Here is a 14,573-nt window from a genome sequence, read left to right as displayed (position 1 = left end):
GAATTTTATCGCACAAAATTCTGACTAACCTGATGAGCTAGCTCATGAGCCATGACGTAGGTGATATGCTGAAGGTCGGATCGAGATGACGCACCAGGTGTGTATAGAAGATAATATTCACGAAACGTCAGCAGGCCCCAATTTTCCATGGCACCGACACCATAGTCGGGGATGGCAACGGTATCTTCGATAGACAAATAGAATATTAATTAAATCAGATATCATTTTGCTGGATCCATGGTAATGACAAAATGAAAATCATACGGACAAATCAAAATGTTACATATACAATGATCATTTTAGGAAAATTCCTTTAATACAATTCCTATTCGCTCCTCATTTTCCGTAAGAATATTTGTCTTCACACTAGAATTTTTACATTTCACTGTTCTTCAATGAATGACAATTTGAAATAATCGAGTTGTATAATATTAAGCATTTCGGGAACAGACAAGCTCTCAATGATTTCGAAACAACTGAAATCTGATGCTATGAATATTTAACGTTCGAGACTAGTATAGCAAGGAATTATTTTACCACTATTTACGGTGGTCATCATCGTCATGCGCACTGGCGTACAGAGGTTTGGGGGGGGGGCTTGGAACCACAAAAACTTTCCCGACTAAGATAAAAAGGGGGCAGAAAATGACGGAAAAATGAATGAAATATGATATAATTTTTAGAATATTAATTTTTTTTAACTCGAAATATTCATACCCATTTTTGGAAGCGGAAATTCGCTACTGAAGTAGAAATTATAGTAATCCAATATATTGGCTCCTTTATCTAAAGCATAGTGCACGGAAGACATCGCTTCTTTTCTTGCCCAGATAGTAAACTGTATAAGGGAAGAGAATTAACAGGATTTTATTTATCAGGTTATTATTGATTATATATGTATACACACACACCCACCCCACACACCTACACACCCTCTCTCTCACACACACACATATATATATATACATATATATATATATATATATGTATATAATATAGTGGAAGAGATGGGGATAGAGAATAATGGTAGGCGAAGCTTAAATCAAGTTCCCTACAGCTATCATCCCTTTCTTTGAAAAGGATCCTTCCAAAGTTAGGACAACTGTCGGAAACTTTCACCGTATTTTTCTGAATAACAAAAATAAAAACATGATAATTCAAAGAAATGGAAATGGGGGAGAAAGAAAAAGTGAGAGAGAGAAAATTATGGATAAAACAAATCTAGATAATAAACTAAAAGAAACAGAAAACGGAGACAGACATTCGAAAAACAAGGGAACACAGAAGAAAGAGACGTTTGGGTGCATGGTGTCGTTAATTTGAGAGCATGTTTTGTTTTTCTAGGTATACTACTTCTCGTCATATTTGTTCTTTTAATATAATCTTCTATGGCTTTACTTGATCTCCAAAATATGTTTTGGTCATTCCTGGATTTCTTCTATCCGTTGCAGAATAGCAAGAAGCCCAACAACTATAATCGGCAGGCGCATATTCTACCTATTTTTTTTAGAAGCAGTACACATTGTTTTAGTGCGCAATAATGATGACATTTACCATTGAAAATTGCAAATTACCTTGCTTGGTTGCTTTCATATATTCATATAGCTATGACCATGATGACACAGAATCCATTCACGGCAATACTCAATGGTAGGTTATGAGAAATAATCATTATAATAAATATATATATATATATATACACTGTTGGTCATAAAGGTGGAATATTTTTTTTCCACCAAATTTTCACAGCGTAATTATTATAAAATGACTTGAATATGGCATTTATGGTGCATGATGACAACTTTACTTTCTTATTCTGCCTTTTACACACGTTTGACGGTGATATTTTACAAGTTTATGTCCTAAGCGATGGATGTCATGAGCATAGAACAACAATGACGACAATATACAGTAAATCAAAGGATCATGAGATATTTATTTTCAATCTCTCTCAGTTTTCCAGATGACTTCTTTTTGTGATTTCATGGACAAATTTGCATCAAACTTGAGTCATTGTTCTTACTCAGTCACTAGTATCGGGTATGTCCACCCCTGGCACGAACCAGCGCATGCAGACGTCTTGGCATGCTGTCCACTAGCTTGTTGATGACGTCAACAGGCATAGCGTCCCATTCTTCCCTCAGAGCATCTGCCAACTCCTGCAGATTTTGAGAAATTACCTCTCTGTCGTTGATGGCTCGACCTGGGCATCCCATGCATTCTCTATGGGGTTCATATCCGGCGAACAAGCTGGCCATGGCAACTGTACGACGCCCTCTGCCTCCTGGAATTCCGTTACTGCAGCGGCCCTGTGCGGTCTAGCGTTGTCATCCTGCAGTCAGAAATTGTGCCCATACACTCGTCTTGCATATGGAAGACAGTGGAACTCCAAGATATCCCTGTAGGCGGCGGCGTTGACGTTTCCATCCGGAACCACCAGTGGTGTTTTCCCTCCATAATGGATGCCGGCCCATATCATCACTGAGCCACCTCCGCCTTTAGTCGTCTCGTGGATACATTCATCGCGAAGGTTTTCCCCGGCTAATCGACGAACTCGTTATCTCCCAACCTTTCGGTCAAGGATGAACCGGCTCTCGTCCGTGAAGACCACATGTTGCCAATGTCCTGGATGAAGCCTTTTGTGCTCCCTAGCCCAAAGAAGACGAGCTACTCAGTGGCGAACAGACAGGCGTGGACATTTGGTCAACCGTCGTGCTCGGTAACCATGTTGAAGCAATCTGCGATCAACGGTTGACCGGGAAACGTTGATCCCATGATATCTCCTCCACAAGCGACGAAGACGGCTCTAGGGCAATTTCCGGTTTCTGCGGCTGAACTTCAACAGTTGGCGATCATCTCTTCTTGTGGTCAATCTGGGACGTCCTGGAGATTTCCGTGGCCGCACATTCCCCGCCTCACGTTGACGTTTCAGGATCTTAGAGACTGCACTCTGTGATATCCCTAGGACTTCTGCGATATCAGTCTGCTTGTAGCCCTCCTGTCGCAGGGCTACCACTCTCTCGCGTGTTGCTGTTGCCGTTGGACCAGGCATAGTCCAGGGAACGTCTCTACCGATTTTTATTTCAAACGGTACAAGGAACTCGAAAAAAATGCAACCTTCTTATACACAGTGCTAAATCAGGGAAAGTGACAGAACATCATATGCATAGGCTTTTATAGTCTACAACAAAATAATTTATTACGTAATACAAATTTCTCATGTTATAATGTCACCTGTGTAATGGGGAGACATTATGTAATCACACAAATACCATTTTGTCTACGCGTAGCCTTTCAAATACCTACAAAACTGTCGATTTTTATTCAAAAAATATTTTATTCCACCTTTATGACCAACAGTGTATATATATATAAAATGAAATGCAAACTAAGATAAAATCTTCAACCATTTCTGAAAGATAATTCTGACAAGCAAAAAAAAGAGACTTTAAATTCGGTCAGGGACACTTTGCCACCCTCCAGGTACCTTTGTTAAATGACAAGTATATACCAACATAACGTTGATTTGAATAAAAAGAGAAAATTCCAACAAGCCTAACATCAAAAACTTCATCAAAATCGGATGTAAAATAAGAAAGTTATGATATTTTGAAATGTTGCTTTATTTCACAAAACAGTTATGCACATCCTGGTTGGTATGCAAATGAGGTTACTGATGACGTCACCCACTCACTATTTCTTTGTATTTTTTATATGAAATATGAAATATTCTGATTTTCTCCTCATTTTCCTGGGAAACAAAGTTTTGTTCCTCCCTGAACATGACGAATTACAGTTGTTTAACACCCTATGTTTCAGACAAGTTGGTCCTTATTGTGACATCGCTAAAAATGAAATATTGTATAATTCAAACAATATAAAACAAAAGAAATAGTGAGTGAGGGACATCATTGACTCTCCATTTGCATATCACTGAGTTGTGCATAATAACTGTTTTGTGAGAAATAAGCGAAACTTTGAAACGTCATAACTTTCTTATTCATCATCCGATTTTGATGAAATTCCCAGAGTTGTGCTCGTTTGATTTTTCTCTATTTATTCAAATCAACATTTTGTCTGGGGTGGACTTGACCTTTTAAGTACGGAATGATCTACCAGCGATTTCCAACATCTCGCTCCCCCCCTCTCTCTATCTCTCTCTCTCTATCTCTCTCTCTTTCTCTCGCTCTCTTACTTTTCCTCCCTCGCTCTTTTCACAATCGCTCTCATTATAAAGCCCATCATATAGTTTCTCAGAGAGTTCAGACATTCAAAGGTCAGAAGGATTCTGCCACACCATCTGTGATTGTAATTTCGGCTATCTTTTTTTCCTCCAACCATCTAAAAATTGATCTTTGGAGACTATGGTACACAATTTCATTCCTATAAAAAAAATACCTCAGTGTCAAAACATATACATTTTCCACAAATTTCATATGTGTTGAATGTAAGCAACAATTACTACTTCGAATCCAAACTATTTAGCCCTTTTTAACTGTGTGATATCATTTTCCCCCTTTTTTCACTTAGCTCTTTTCATTCTTGACTTTTTATCAACTTCATTTATATTACTTCATGTACTGACAAATAAATCAATCATAAACCGTAAACGTCGATAATAATAGTGTAGAATGTAAAGATGTAATTCTCGCTTGTGTAAATAAACTCACAATGCGGACACCTCGACTGTGTGGGACTGTGGGTATATTCGTGTGTTCACATGCGAATATTATTACTGAAACATAATGAGATATATATTCGTAGCTGACCAAGGATTATATAGTGTGAGATTTCTATAAGAATTTCTTGATAAACGGTGCAGAGTTATTCCAGATGATTACAGAGTGGTGTCATTTTACATGCACACACACACACACACCCCCAAACCCAACCCTCATCCAAGCGCGCACACACACATTTCTAAAGGGAGTGAAATTTAGTTGTAAAGCAGAACCACGCCGTATTGGATATTGGATGAAAGGCGTAACGATGACATGGCCTCGACGTACGCACGTATTTTAGTTCATGGCATGAATAGTCCAATATATATATATATATATATATATATATATATATATATATAATCAAGGGAGCGAGGCGCACGAGCGGATTACAAAGGCATTTTAATGGGATTAAGGATGAGGTGCACATTTTTGCTGGGAGGGCTTTTGTCAAAATTTACAGTAAAAGATAGGTAGGCTATTGATTATTGCGGTCCACCCCCCCCCCCCCCCTCTCCGCTGCGTATGACCCTTCATGGTACCAGTTCTCTTTATTATCTAAACGTGGTGAAATAATTGCCTTCGTACCTCTGACTTACTCCCCGGGCAATAAGAGGAAAATGTCAAACAAATCGCTATTGACAGAATGGGAATTCGGATAAGCACATCATCATGCATACATCCTTGTAATTTTCTTGAAACGAATGCGTAACAACACATGCAAAATTGGCGATATAACACAAACACAAGATTTTGGAATAATTTCATTGACAAGCTTAAGGTGATATCGTACCAACGGAGAGTCTTCAATTTCTGTGGGCAATAGGACAAAAAGACGTCTCTTCGACCTCCCCCCCCCCAAAAAAAAAAAAAAATATATATATATGTAGAGAGAGAGAGAGATATATATATATCAACCTCCAGGAGTTTAATCGGAGACATCATATTCTCCAGGCCAAACGCTGTGATATTCCTAAGGTCGAGGCTAGGGTTCGAATCCCCCAGGGCCTGGCTGTCTAGATGATATTTTATTTCTCGACAGTCGTTTATCACACAGCGGTTGCATTTTCGTGCAAAATGGAGAGGATGATTAGCATATGCATTTTACAATCATTCATGAAGCAAATTTCATGATTTTTTTTCTACCTCTTCCTTTAAGATCGTAATTTACTTTCTAGGCATGAATATGGTTTTAAAAGAGGTACACATTATTTGATATAATTAGATTAAAGGCCTTACTTGTGATTCGATACAGAGCATCGATCAAGTTACATTAAAAATGGAATGTGTTGCCGTCGGCGGTGGGCAGAATGGGTGATCGCGTGGCCCCCTTTGAGTTTGAAATAAAAAAAAAAAAAAAACAAGGGGAAAAGTGGGGAAAGGAGGGAGAGAAGGGAACAAATAAGGAAGAACAGTATAAGAGTGATCTGGGTCGTGTCAATCTATGATACCCCTTATAATTCAATTGAGAACACATTACTTCACCTTTTGGCTTCTCGCCCCCATACCCCCCCCCCCCCTCCCTCCCCACGCAAACCCCCCATAACCAACATATAGTGCTGGTTGAGGTAAAACAAATATTAAAAAATGAAAGTAATTTGCCATGGAATGGAAGAGGGAGTGAACATTTTTAATTAAGATTAAAATTTTGAGGTAACCTCTATGTTGCCGGCTGTCACACCAGTTTCTTTTTCGAAGTCGCAGACGACGTAACAAATGGTGTAGCTGGACATCGGTTTCGTTCTCTGGAAAGTGGACATCAGCCAAGGTCTCTCACCATCTCCGACCGTCACATTCTCCACTTCCATCACAGGCATGTTGCTTATGGCCACGTAGTCGGGTTGGTGAACGATGGCGATGTCGTATGTTGCCTTCATTGCCGGTTCGTCGAAGCAAGGGAAGGCCATGCGGGCGTTGGTGGGCGCGAAAAATGTTGTGGCAAGGTATCTAGCAATGGACGATATCAGATACATTTGAATATTATCAGATGGGTGTTTCATGAAGGTGTGAAATTTCCATTGATGTTGATTTAGCGCCTAAGTTCACCATTCGTTTTTAAAGTCGCTCACAATTAACTTACGAACGGCTTTATGAAACACTTACCAGGACCCTGCTGCATAACAGAAAAACTCTGGCATTTTTTTTTCTGCCATTTGTTATTGTCAACGACATAATTGTTTGGCCAGAGATTTTGTTTATTCAATTGTCAGTGTCTCTTTATGCCAAAGATTTTATGCAACAGTCCCCAAGGCCTATCAATCATGGCGTAAGTTCCACTGGGTTTTTAATAAAGCTCTTTGTAATCATAGGCGGATCCAGGGGGGCCCGGCCCCCCCCCCCCCCCCCCCCTATTGGCGGAGCAAAAAAAGGGGGGAGGAAAGACAGAAAAAAAAGGAGAAAAAAGAGGGAAAAGAGAGGAGAAAAAAGAAGAGGAGGAAAACGAGTGAATAAAATAAGATGAGGGGAAGGCTTGGAAAATAAAAAGAATCTTTCATGTCACTATAGCTCTATAAAATTTTCGCTCGCGCTTCGCGCTCGCATTGCCTGTTAGATGATTTTCATATCTTGTTCAATATGGAGTTTAAATATCAAGTTTGGAAGTCAATACACAAAACATATTTCACCTCGGAAATCGAACTTTCATTATTTTGTGTGATTTACTAATTTATTTTTAAAAAGTGCTCTGTAAAAATGTCAGTTTTATGGTCTGAATATTAACATTTCTGCGCGCTCGCAAATTTTGATTATCAGGTACTGGTTATTTTCGTGTATTCCATGAAGTTTTCAAAATACCCTTTTCAGGTCTGATTGTCAAAACATATTAGCTAGCGCTGCACGCTCGCATTTTGATTGGTGTGTTATGTATGTCTCAATATTGATTATACAAAAAACTACTTAAAATCCCCTTTTCATGACAGTTTATCAAAAATTTTGGCTCGCGATTTGGGCTCGCATTAATGGTTAAAATATATTAACTGATGTATCCTATTTATAATTACAAAGTGCTTGAAATTTCCAGTTTTCAGGCCATAATATCATCAGATTTTGCATCCTCATATAGGCATTAATGAATAAGATATTAATTTAATAATTAGTTTGTCCCTTTTGTTTCATCTCTCGCTTAGCAAGAGGAATAGAAAGATAGTCATCATTTTCAAATGCATGTCCTTAGGATGTCCCGGTCCTATGTTAAAACTCAAAGTAATATTAATGAAAATTATCAGCTCTTTATTAAGTGCGATCCATATCCACCTCACAATTTTTCTACAAAGTGCTTAATATATAGAGCTGCAATTGACTCTTTTTTTCAGATCGGAATATCAAATAGTTTAAGCTCGCGCTTCGCGCTCGCTTTGATTTTGGTGATAAAAGATGTATTTATAATGCCTAGATTCTAGGTCTAAATATGAAACACGCGCGCGTATGTTTATTCAGAAACTCAACTTGTTCTATATTTAAATATATTTAAATCATTATCCAGTTTCAGATCACAATATCAAAAATTTTCTGCTCGCGCTTTGTGCTCGCATTATTAATGTAGGAAGATCCCCTATTACTCATTCTTTTCATGATTTACAAAACATGAATACAGTGTTCCGTTTTAGGTCTAAATCTCGATTTTTTTTTCCGCTCGCGCTCGCATCAATAATTGTTTAGTTATACCTATCCTGTTCACGATTACAAAAATTAATTACAATTTTACATTCTTTATGTAGAAATGCCAAAATATTTCAGCGCGCTCGCATTGTTTCATTGCTATTATATGTAACGTCTTCATGGCTAAGTGCAAGCAGTCCTTAACAGGTACCTTTTCGATCAGTTCATAATTTCTGCTCGCGCTCTGCACTCGCATTAATGTAAGTAAGATCCCCAATTAATCATCCTTTTCATGATTTACAAAACTTCAGTAGGTCTAAATCACGAAATTTCCGCTCGCGCTTCGCGCTCGCATCAATTGTTTAGTTTTATACCTATCGGTTTAAATTACAAAAAGTGCGTAGAATTTTCATTCCTTAGGTAAAAATGTCAAAAAAAAAATCAGCTCGCGCTTGCATTATTTGATTTTAAAAATATGTAACGTCTTCATGGCTAACTGCAAGCAGTCTTTAACCGGTACCTTTTCCATCAATTCATTTCTGCTCGCGCTTCACGTTCGTAGTAATTATTCATTTACATACACATCTTTTTCAGGATAGCAAACATTGCCCAGAATGTTCAAAATTTTAGGAAAAAATACATAATATTTCTTTAAAAATTTAGCTCGCGCTTCGCGCTCGCATTATATAAATAAGGATTATGATATTATATATTTATGTTTATTCATAACAATAAAGCTAAGAAGTGACTATTATAGGACTACCCCTTCAAAGAAACCAAAAATCATCTTCGAGCGGCCGATCGGGGAAAATATGGCTGGAAAAAAATCCGGGCCCCCCCCCCCCTATTGGCGAAGGCTGGATCCGCCCCTGGTAATGTTAACAGTCGTACCTATAGAAAGTCATTCGTAACTTCCGAACAGCTTTACGGAACACCCGATCTCCGGTAGATGTAGATCGAAAAAACATCATCTCACTTGACATGTTCAAAAATCACCTGAAATACACTAACTTATACAATTATGAATGTTACTTTTTTATGCCTCTAACGGCCCTTTATATCTTCTGGAAAATGCGCTACATAAATCACATTTTAAATATTACTTAATACTAGATACAATATACATTATTTGTTTATTTTATATATATATATATTTTTGGGTATCCCATTCATGCAAGACAACACAAGTGTGTAAGCGCATGATCGGTGCTTTCCTCTGCTTTTATTGCGAAAAGTCAATTCGAAAAAGATAAGTACATGTATGGGCAGATAAAATTCTTATGTTACCAATGGAGTATTAAAGAGAAAGTTCTTGCAAAATATTTTACCTGAATATTTGCAGAGGTAAAAAAAACCGACACAATGTTTTGAAAATGGCTAAACTTCTTAATTTGGGAGGTAAATGAGAAAGGAGACTTTTGCTTTTGTATTACCTCAGTTGCTGTGTATCAGTCAACTCGATCTGAATGATATAGGATTATTTATTACCTGGTTTCTCCCGTTGCCGTCTTGTAGGAACTCCTGAAGAGTCCGACAAGCCCCTGGTCTACCAGCTCAGCACCGAAACGAATCTTGAAGAGATACTCCTCCCCTTGGACCAACCAACCATCCAACTCCACCACGAGGTACTGATTCCCTGGGTATGTCCAGGGTTCGTTTGATAATCTCGGAGGAACTCTACCTTCGTTCCTCGACAACATTTCAAGCAATGCAGAACCCGGGATCAGGTCCAGCTGCTTCGAATGCATGAGAATGATGTTGGTGTTCCTCAAACACCGCATCAACACCGTCACTGTCCCATTAAACCACCGCCGGTGGTCGATGTCGATTTGGATGTCGAGTTCGTAGTGAATCGGTTTGAGGTCGCCGGGGAGGCGCGGTTCCTCCCACGGCGCCAACGGTGCCTGGCTCGTGGAGATAGGTGGGGGTCTACCCGTTGGCGTGAGATAGGTTGTCCTTTCATATTTATGAGTGGTTGATTCCTGAGTAGGGTATGTCACTCCAGTGTACCTATAATACCAAGTTAGGTTAAATATGTCAATAGAATACAATATGTCAATGATTATAATAATAGCAGGGCCCGCTGGGAGAACAGTTTTCGGAACTGAAGTGGCTACCCTGGATAAATTTACCGTTTTTATTATTATCATTATTAATATAATTATTATTATTATTAATATCATTAAATGTTTTCTTGAAAGAATATCCAAACAGCATGGACCTGGCCATGGAGAATTATCTATTGTTACTGGAGTGCTGTGACAATTGCTCAGCACCCCCAGTAACAATAGAATAATCCTCCGTGGACAGGGGCCTGCCATATAGTCCCTTACACATTTCAAATGATGTACCTTTTTAACGGTAATTAAATGGGACGAATGAGTATGTGGGATAAACGATTTACCAAAGCCGAAATTAAATTTATTTTAAGCATACGAACCTCTGTAACTCTGAATTACGTGCTCAATGTTCATAATATTATTGACTTGTTTTCGCAATTAATTCAGAGATCTTTTTCGAGACTGGTGTTTTTAAAGTCCTCCGAAACCTTGGTAAAGAATAGTGCTCATTGGATTTTTTTTTCAGCTAGCTCTCGTTAAAATTCAAATTTAGCATCCGATAATGTTTTCATTTCTGTATAAAAAAATAGGTAATGTTCTTTTTTATTTTTAAGTGTTCTTATTTATTTTTGAAAAATAGCCATTTGAGCATATACATTACAACTTTAGTCATTTGATATTAGAAAGGTACAATATACCCCGAATTTTCAGTCCATTGCATAATTTATGCTAGAGAAGGGGTTTTTACACAATACAAAAATACGTAGATATTTTGTTTTAATCGGATATCCGATCAACATAAGCATAAGTCTTGATATGAAGAAGGTCTACCAACTAACATTATGTTACGGGGTAAGCTGGGTAGTCATAAGGACCGCTTTAGTCATAACATCTGCGGAAAGGGCCGCGTTTTCTAAGTTCCTATATAGGTCCATGCTATACCCGAAGGTTCGCTGGTCATAACAGGGAAAGTGGGCCACTAGTCATAAAGTCACAAGGACCATTCTTGTGCATGTTTCTCTGTGTGTTTCTTTACATGATTGCATTTTTATTTTTATGACGGAAATAAACCAAACAAAGCAAGAAATTATGAACTACCATGCATACTGGTGTAAATCGATTTTAGACGACCGCTTCCTCCCCTCTGCAGACGCTTGATTACGTTGGCAATCATGGTAATTTTGAAGCAACATCGGGATTTAAGGTAATAATGAAAAGGCCTCGTAAATGGAGGGAATGGCGGTGTATGATTAGAAATTAATGACTTTTTTGCAGTAGTTATTATTATTTTACTTACTGGAAAACTCGGATCTAGGGGCTGCATGGAAATCCCTGGGGTCGACTTAGAAAAAATCAATATGAATATCCTTTTAACAATGATAAACCATTTTCGTACAGATGCGACTGGGGGCACTCAGAGTTGTACACTCCGCGCTAAAATAAGTAAGTACGTTAATGAATAGATAAATAAATAGATGAATAAATAAATAAACAAAGATGGAAAAGGGAAAATTTGGGAAAGAAAGGCAATGAAAGTGTGAAGTGTAAAATGTGAAACTATTTTCTGAATGTTAACATGATTATATTATTTTTTTCAAACAAATATACCTATATAATCACAAGTGTTTGGCCTACCTCGTATGACATGCCTTCTTTTCCGCGAGCAATCCACACAGCAATCCCACAATGACGATGGCGAGAACGAAGAGAACCACGACCACGATCGCCTTCGACTTCGACAAATATCGCTTCCCCGAACGAATCTGCTCGTCTGGTAAACGCTCGTTTTCTAGGAAGTCAAATTTAAGCATTTTTCGTTCAATCGTCGGTCGCTCTCACAGGTGAATATAGGCCTAAGTTTATATGATTTAAAGAAGGTGTGCGTAAGCATGTGAGGGGGCGTGCACGCCGATGGATCAAGAGTTGGTTAATACAATAGGATTAAATTGATCAAGGTCCCTTTCGAATTGATCTAATAAAAGGCTGATGATGGAAGCTGAGGATTCTCACTGCATGGATGCCCATCCAGTGCGGCCGGTTTATTATAGATTCACCTACATCCATACCACCGGTGTATAACAACAGCTAACAGTTGACCGTTTATACCTCGCGGGAATTAGATATGAAATATCGCAGATTTTCTCGCTTTCGTTTTCGTAATGAGATTCACTTCGCTCAAGCACGATGATAGTGTTCGCATCTTTCCCTCTTTTTCCACTCTACGGATTCCTTCCCTGAATTCCCGCGTTTTATAAGTAAGTGTGTCCGCATTTCCCATTTACCACAAACGCTGTGTGTGTGTGTATACGTATGTGCGTGTCGGCATCAACGTCACAGTATGACGTATGATAGTCAGACCCGTCGTCTGCCAAGTGCCTGAGTGATATTATGGACCTATTACGAATCCATTCTCATTTCTCATCATCCTTTCGACTTATCCGTAAGTTTGCTGCTCCGCTCACCCCCTGTACACATATTAAAGCATGATGATGCAGACACACTGATGAAGTTGAGTTATTCCGGGAACATGAATCCTTTCAAGAAAATTTTGTTGTGAAGAAGCAAAGTCTACGAACTCAAGGAAAGCTTAGTTTAAAAAAACACAATGGTGGGACAAAATATTGAATCAAATTTATACAATAGGAACTTGCATTCGATTGTTTGGACTCAGTAAGAACAGCATAATTATATTCATAATATTTTACACACCATTTGCTTTAACTTATTCGCTTTTGCTCTTTGCTTATTTTTTCGAAATGATTTAAAGGAATTTACTTGTAAACAAAAAAAAACGACGATCTACATTATTCTACTCAGGAGTGTGCATTCTCTCAGGGAATCGATGTGTAAGGCATTGAAAAATCTGAACTTCCATGTGACCTCATTACTGCAAACATAAATACCCTATATAGTATTGTTCAAACATGAACAAAAAATGGTGCAGAGGATAGAACTGTTTGCAACTTTATCTTTAGGGTGTGAACTTGATTATTTTATTCCTTCGTGCGTGCATGGACCTACTAGGTCCATGGTGCGTGACAGTACCAAACTAGGGCAGATGATATTTCTGAATCACTTGTTCCTATCGGATTTAAATATAATTAGTAAAGAATATCAAAATAACACACCACGTAAAGCACATGGAATAGGAATTCTAATCAGGAAGAGTCTTTTCTACTTTGTGACTGTGGTAAAAAAAAAATCCTTTATCAGAAACAGTACTGTGGCTAAAATAGACAAAAGAGCATTTGGATATTCTTTTATACTTGGAGCAGTGTACATTCCACCAGAAAACTCAAAATATTTTCAAGAGTCAACGTTTGATGACATCATCTGATCTTGTTATGTTCAACAACACCTATGACTAACCGATCTGTTTGTTATGAGATTTTAATGCAAGAACAGGTAATGTGCGTGAAGTAATTGAAACTGGAATTCATTAATCTAATTTCCATCATTTGATAGACGATAGTGATGAAATATTACATACTAGTGATTTAGAAATGTTAAACATAGATCAAGAAAGAAAAAACAAAGATAAAACAATTAACAATCACTGAACTCGTCTTGTGGAGCTCTGTAAAAGTTTCCGCTTGATTATTGTTAATGGAAGAATAGGCATAGATAAGGATGGAGATTTCACGTGTGCTAATGCAAGCACCATCGATTACCATGATTACTGCATTTCATCACCTTCCTTATTCCGTAATTATTTATGGTGGATACGTTTGATTCTTTTGTCAGATAAACATAATGGCCCGTATTCTGAAGTCAGGTTTAACTTAGACCATGGACTAACTCTGTGCTAAAATTATGGGAAGCCAAAAGTGTCAAAATTTTTATCAAGTTGTATGTTTCTTATGTTTACTGTGCTTTTTCCTGATTCATCGATGGTGAAGACAATAATCTATTTATACTTCCTACACAATATGGAATGATTTGAGAGCCAAATGAGGTGAAATATTACATCTCTACTGTTAGTGATTTATGTAACAATTGGCTATCCATACTTAAACCACGACTTTAAACCTGAGTTTAAGTTAAACCCGACTTCAGAATACGGGCCAAAGCCATTATTCTTACCGTGTCTATTTAAGAAAATGCGTACCGAATGAAAAGCTTATCTAAACATAATGCACCGCCAACACAAACGGTAGCGATTAAATGGGATCCTGAATCAGCCACAGACTTTACA

General features: G+C 38.0%; 1 protein-coding gene across 1 annotated transcript in view; it reads right to left on the bottom strand.

Moving 5' to 3' along the window:
* LOC129259020 (aminopeptidase Ey-like) overlaps nt 1-12,696 on the bottom strand; it is a 45,258-nt gene extending 32,562 nt beyond the window's left edge. The window contains exons 1-5 of the mRNA XM_054897287.2: nt 12,014-12,696; nt 9,807-10,328; nt 6,380-6,668; nt 718-838; nt 30-184 (exon numbers count right to left, since the gene is read on the bottom strand). Of these exons, the coding sequence (XP_054753262.2) occupies nt 30-184; nt 718-838; nt 6,380-6,668; nt 9,807-10,328; nt 12,014-12,189 (1,263 nt within the window). The 5' untranslated portion in view covers nt 12,190-12,696. The remainder of the gene's footprint in view (nt 1-29; nt 185-717; nt 839-6,379; nt 6,669-9,806; nt 10,329-12,013) is intronic.
* Nucleotides 12,697-14,573: the final 1,877 nt, after the last annotated feature.

Source organism: Lytechinus pictus, chromosome 4, assembly GCF_037042905.1.
Source record: "Lytechinus pictus isolate F3 Inbred chromosome 4, Lp3.0, whole genome shotgun sequence".
In the NCBI taxonomy this organism is placed as follows: Eukaryota; Metazoa; Echinodermata; class Echinoidea; order Temnopleuroida; family Toxopneustidae; genus Lytechinus; species Lytechinus pictus.
Note: the sequence above shows the minus strand (reverse complement) of the source record. Positions and strands in the feature narration are given on the sequence as shown.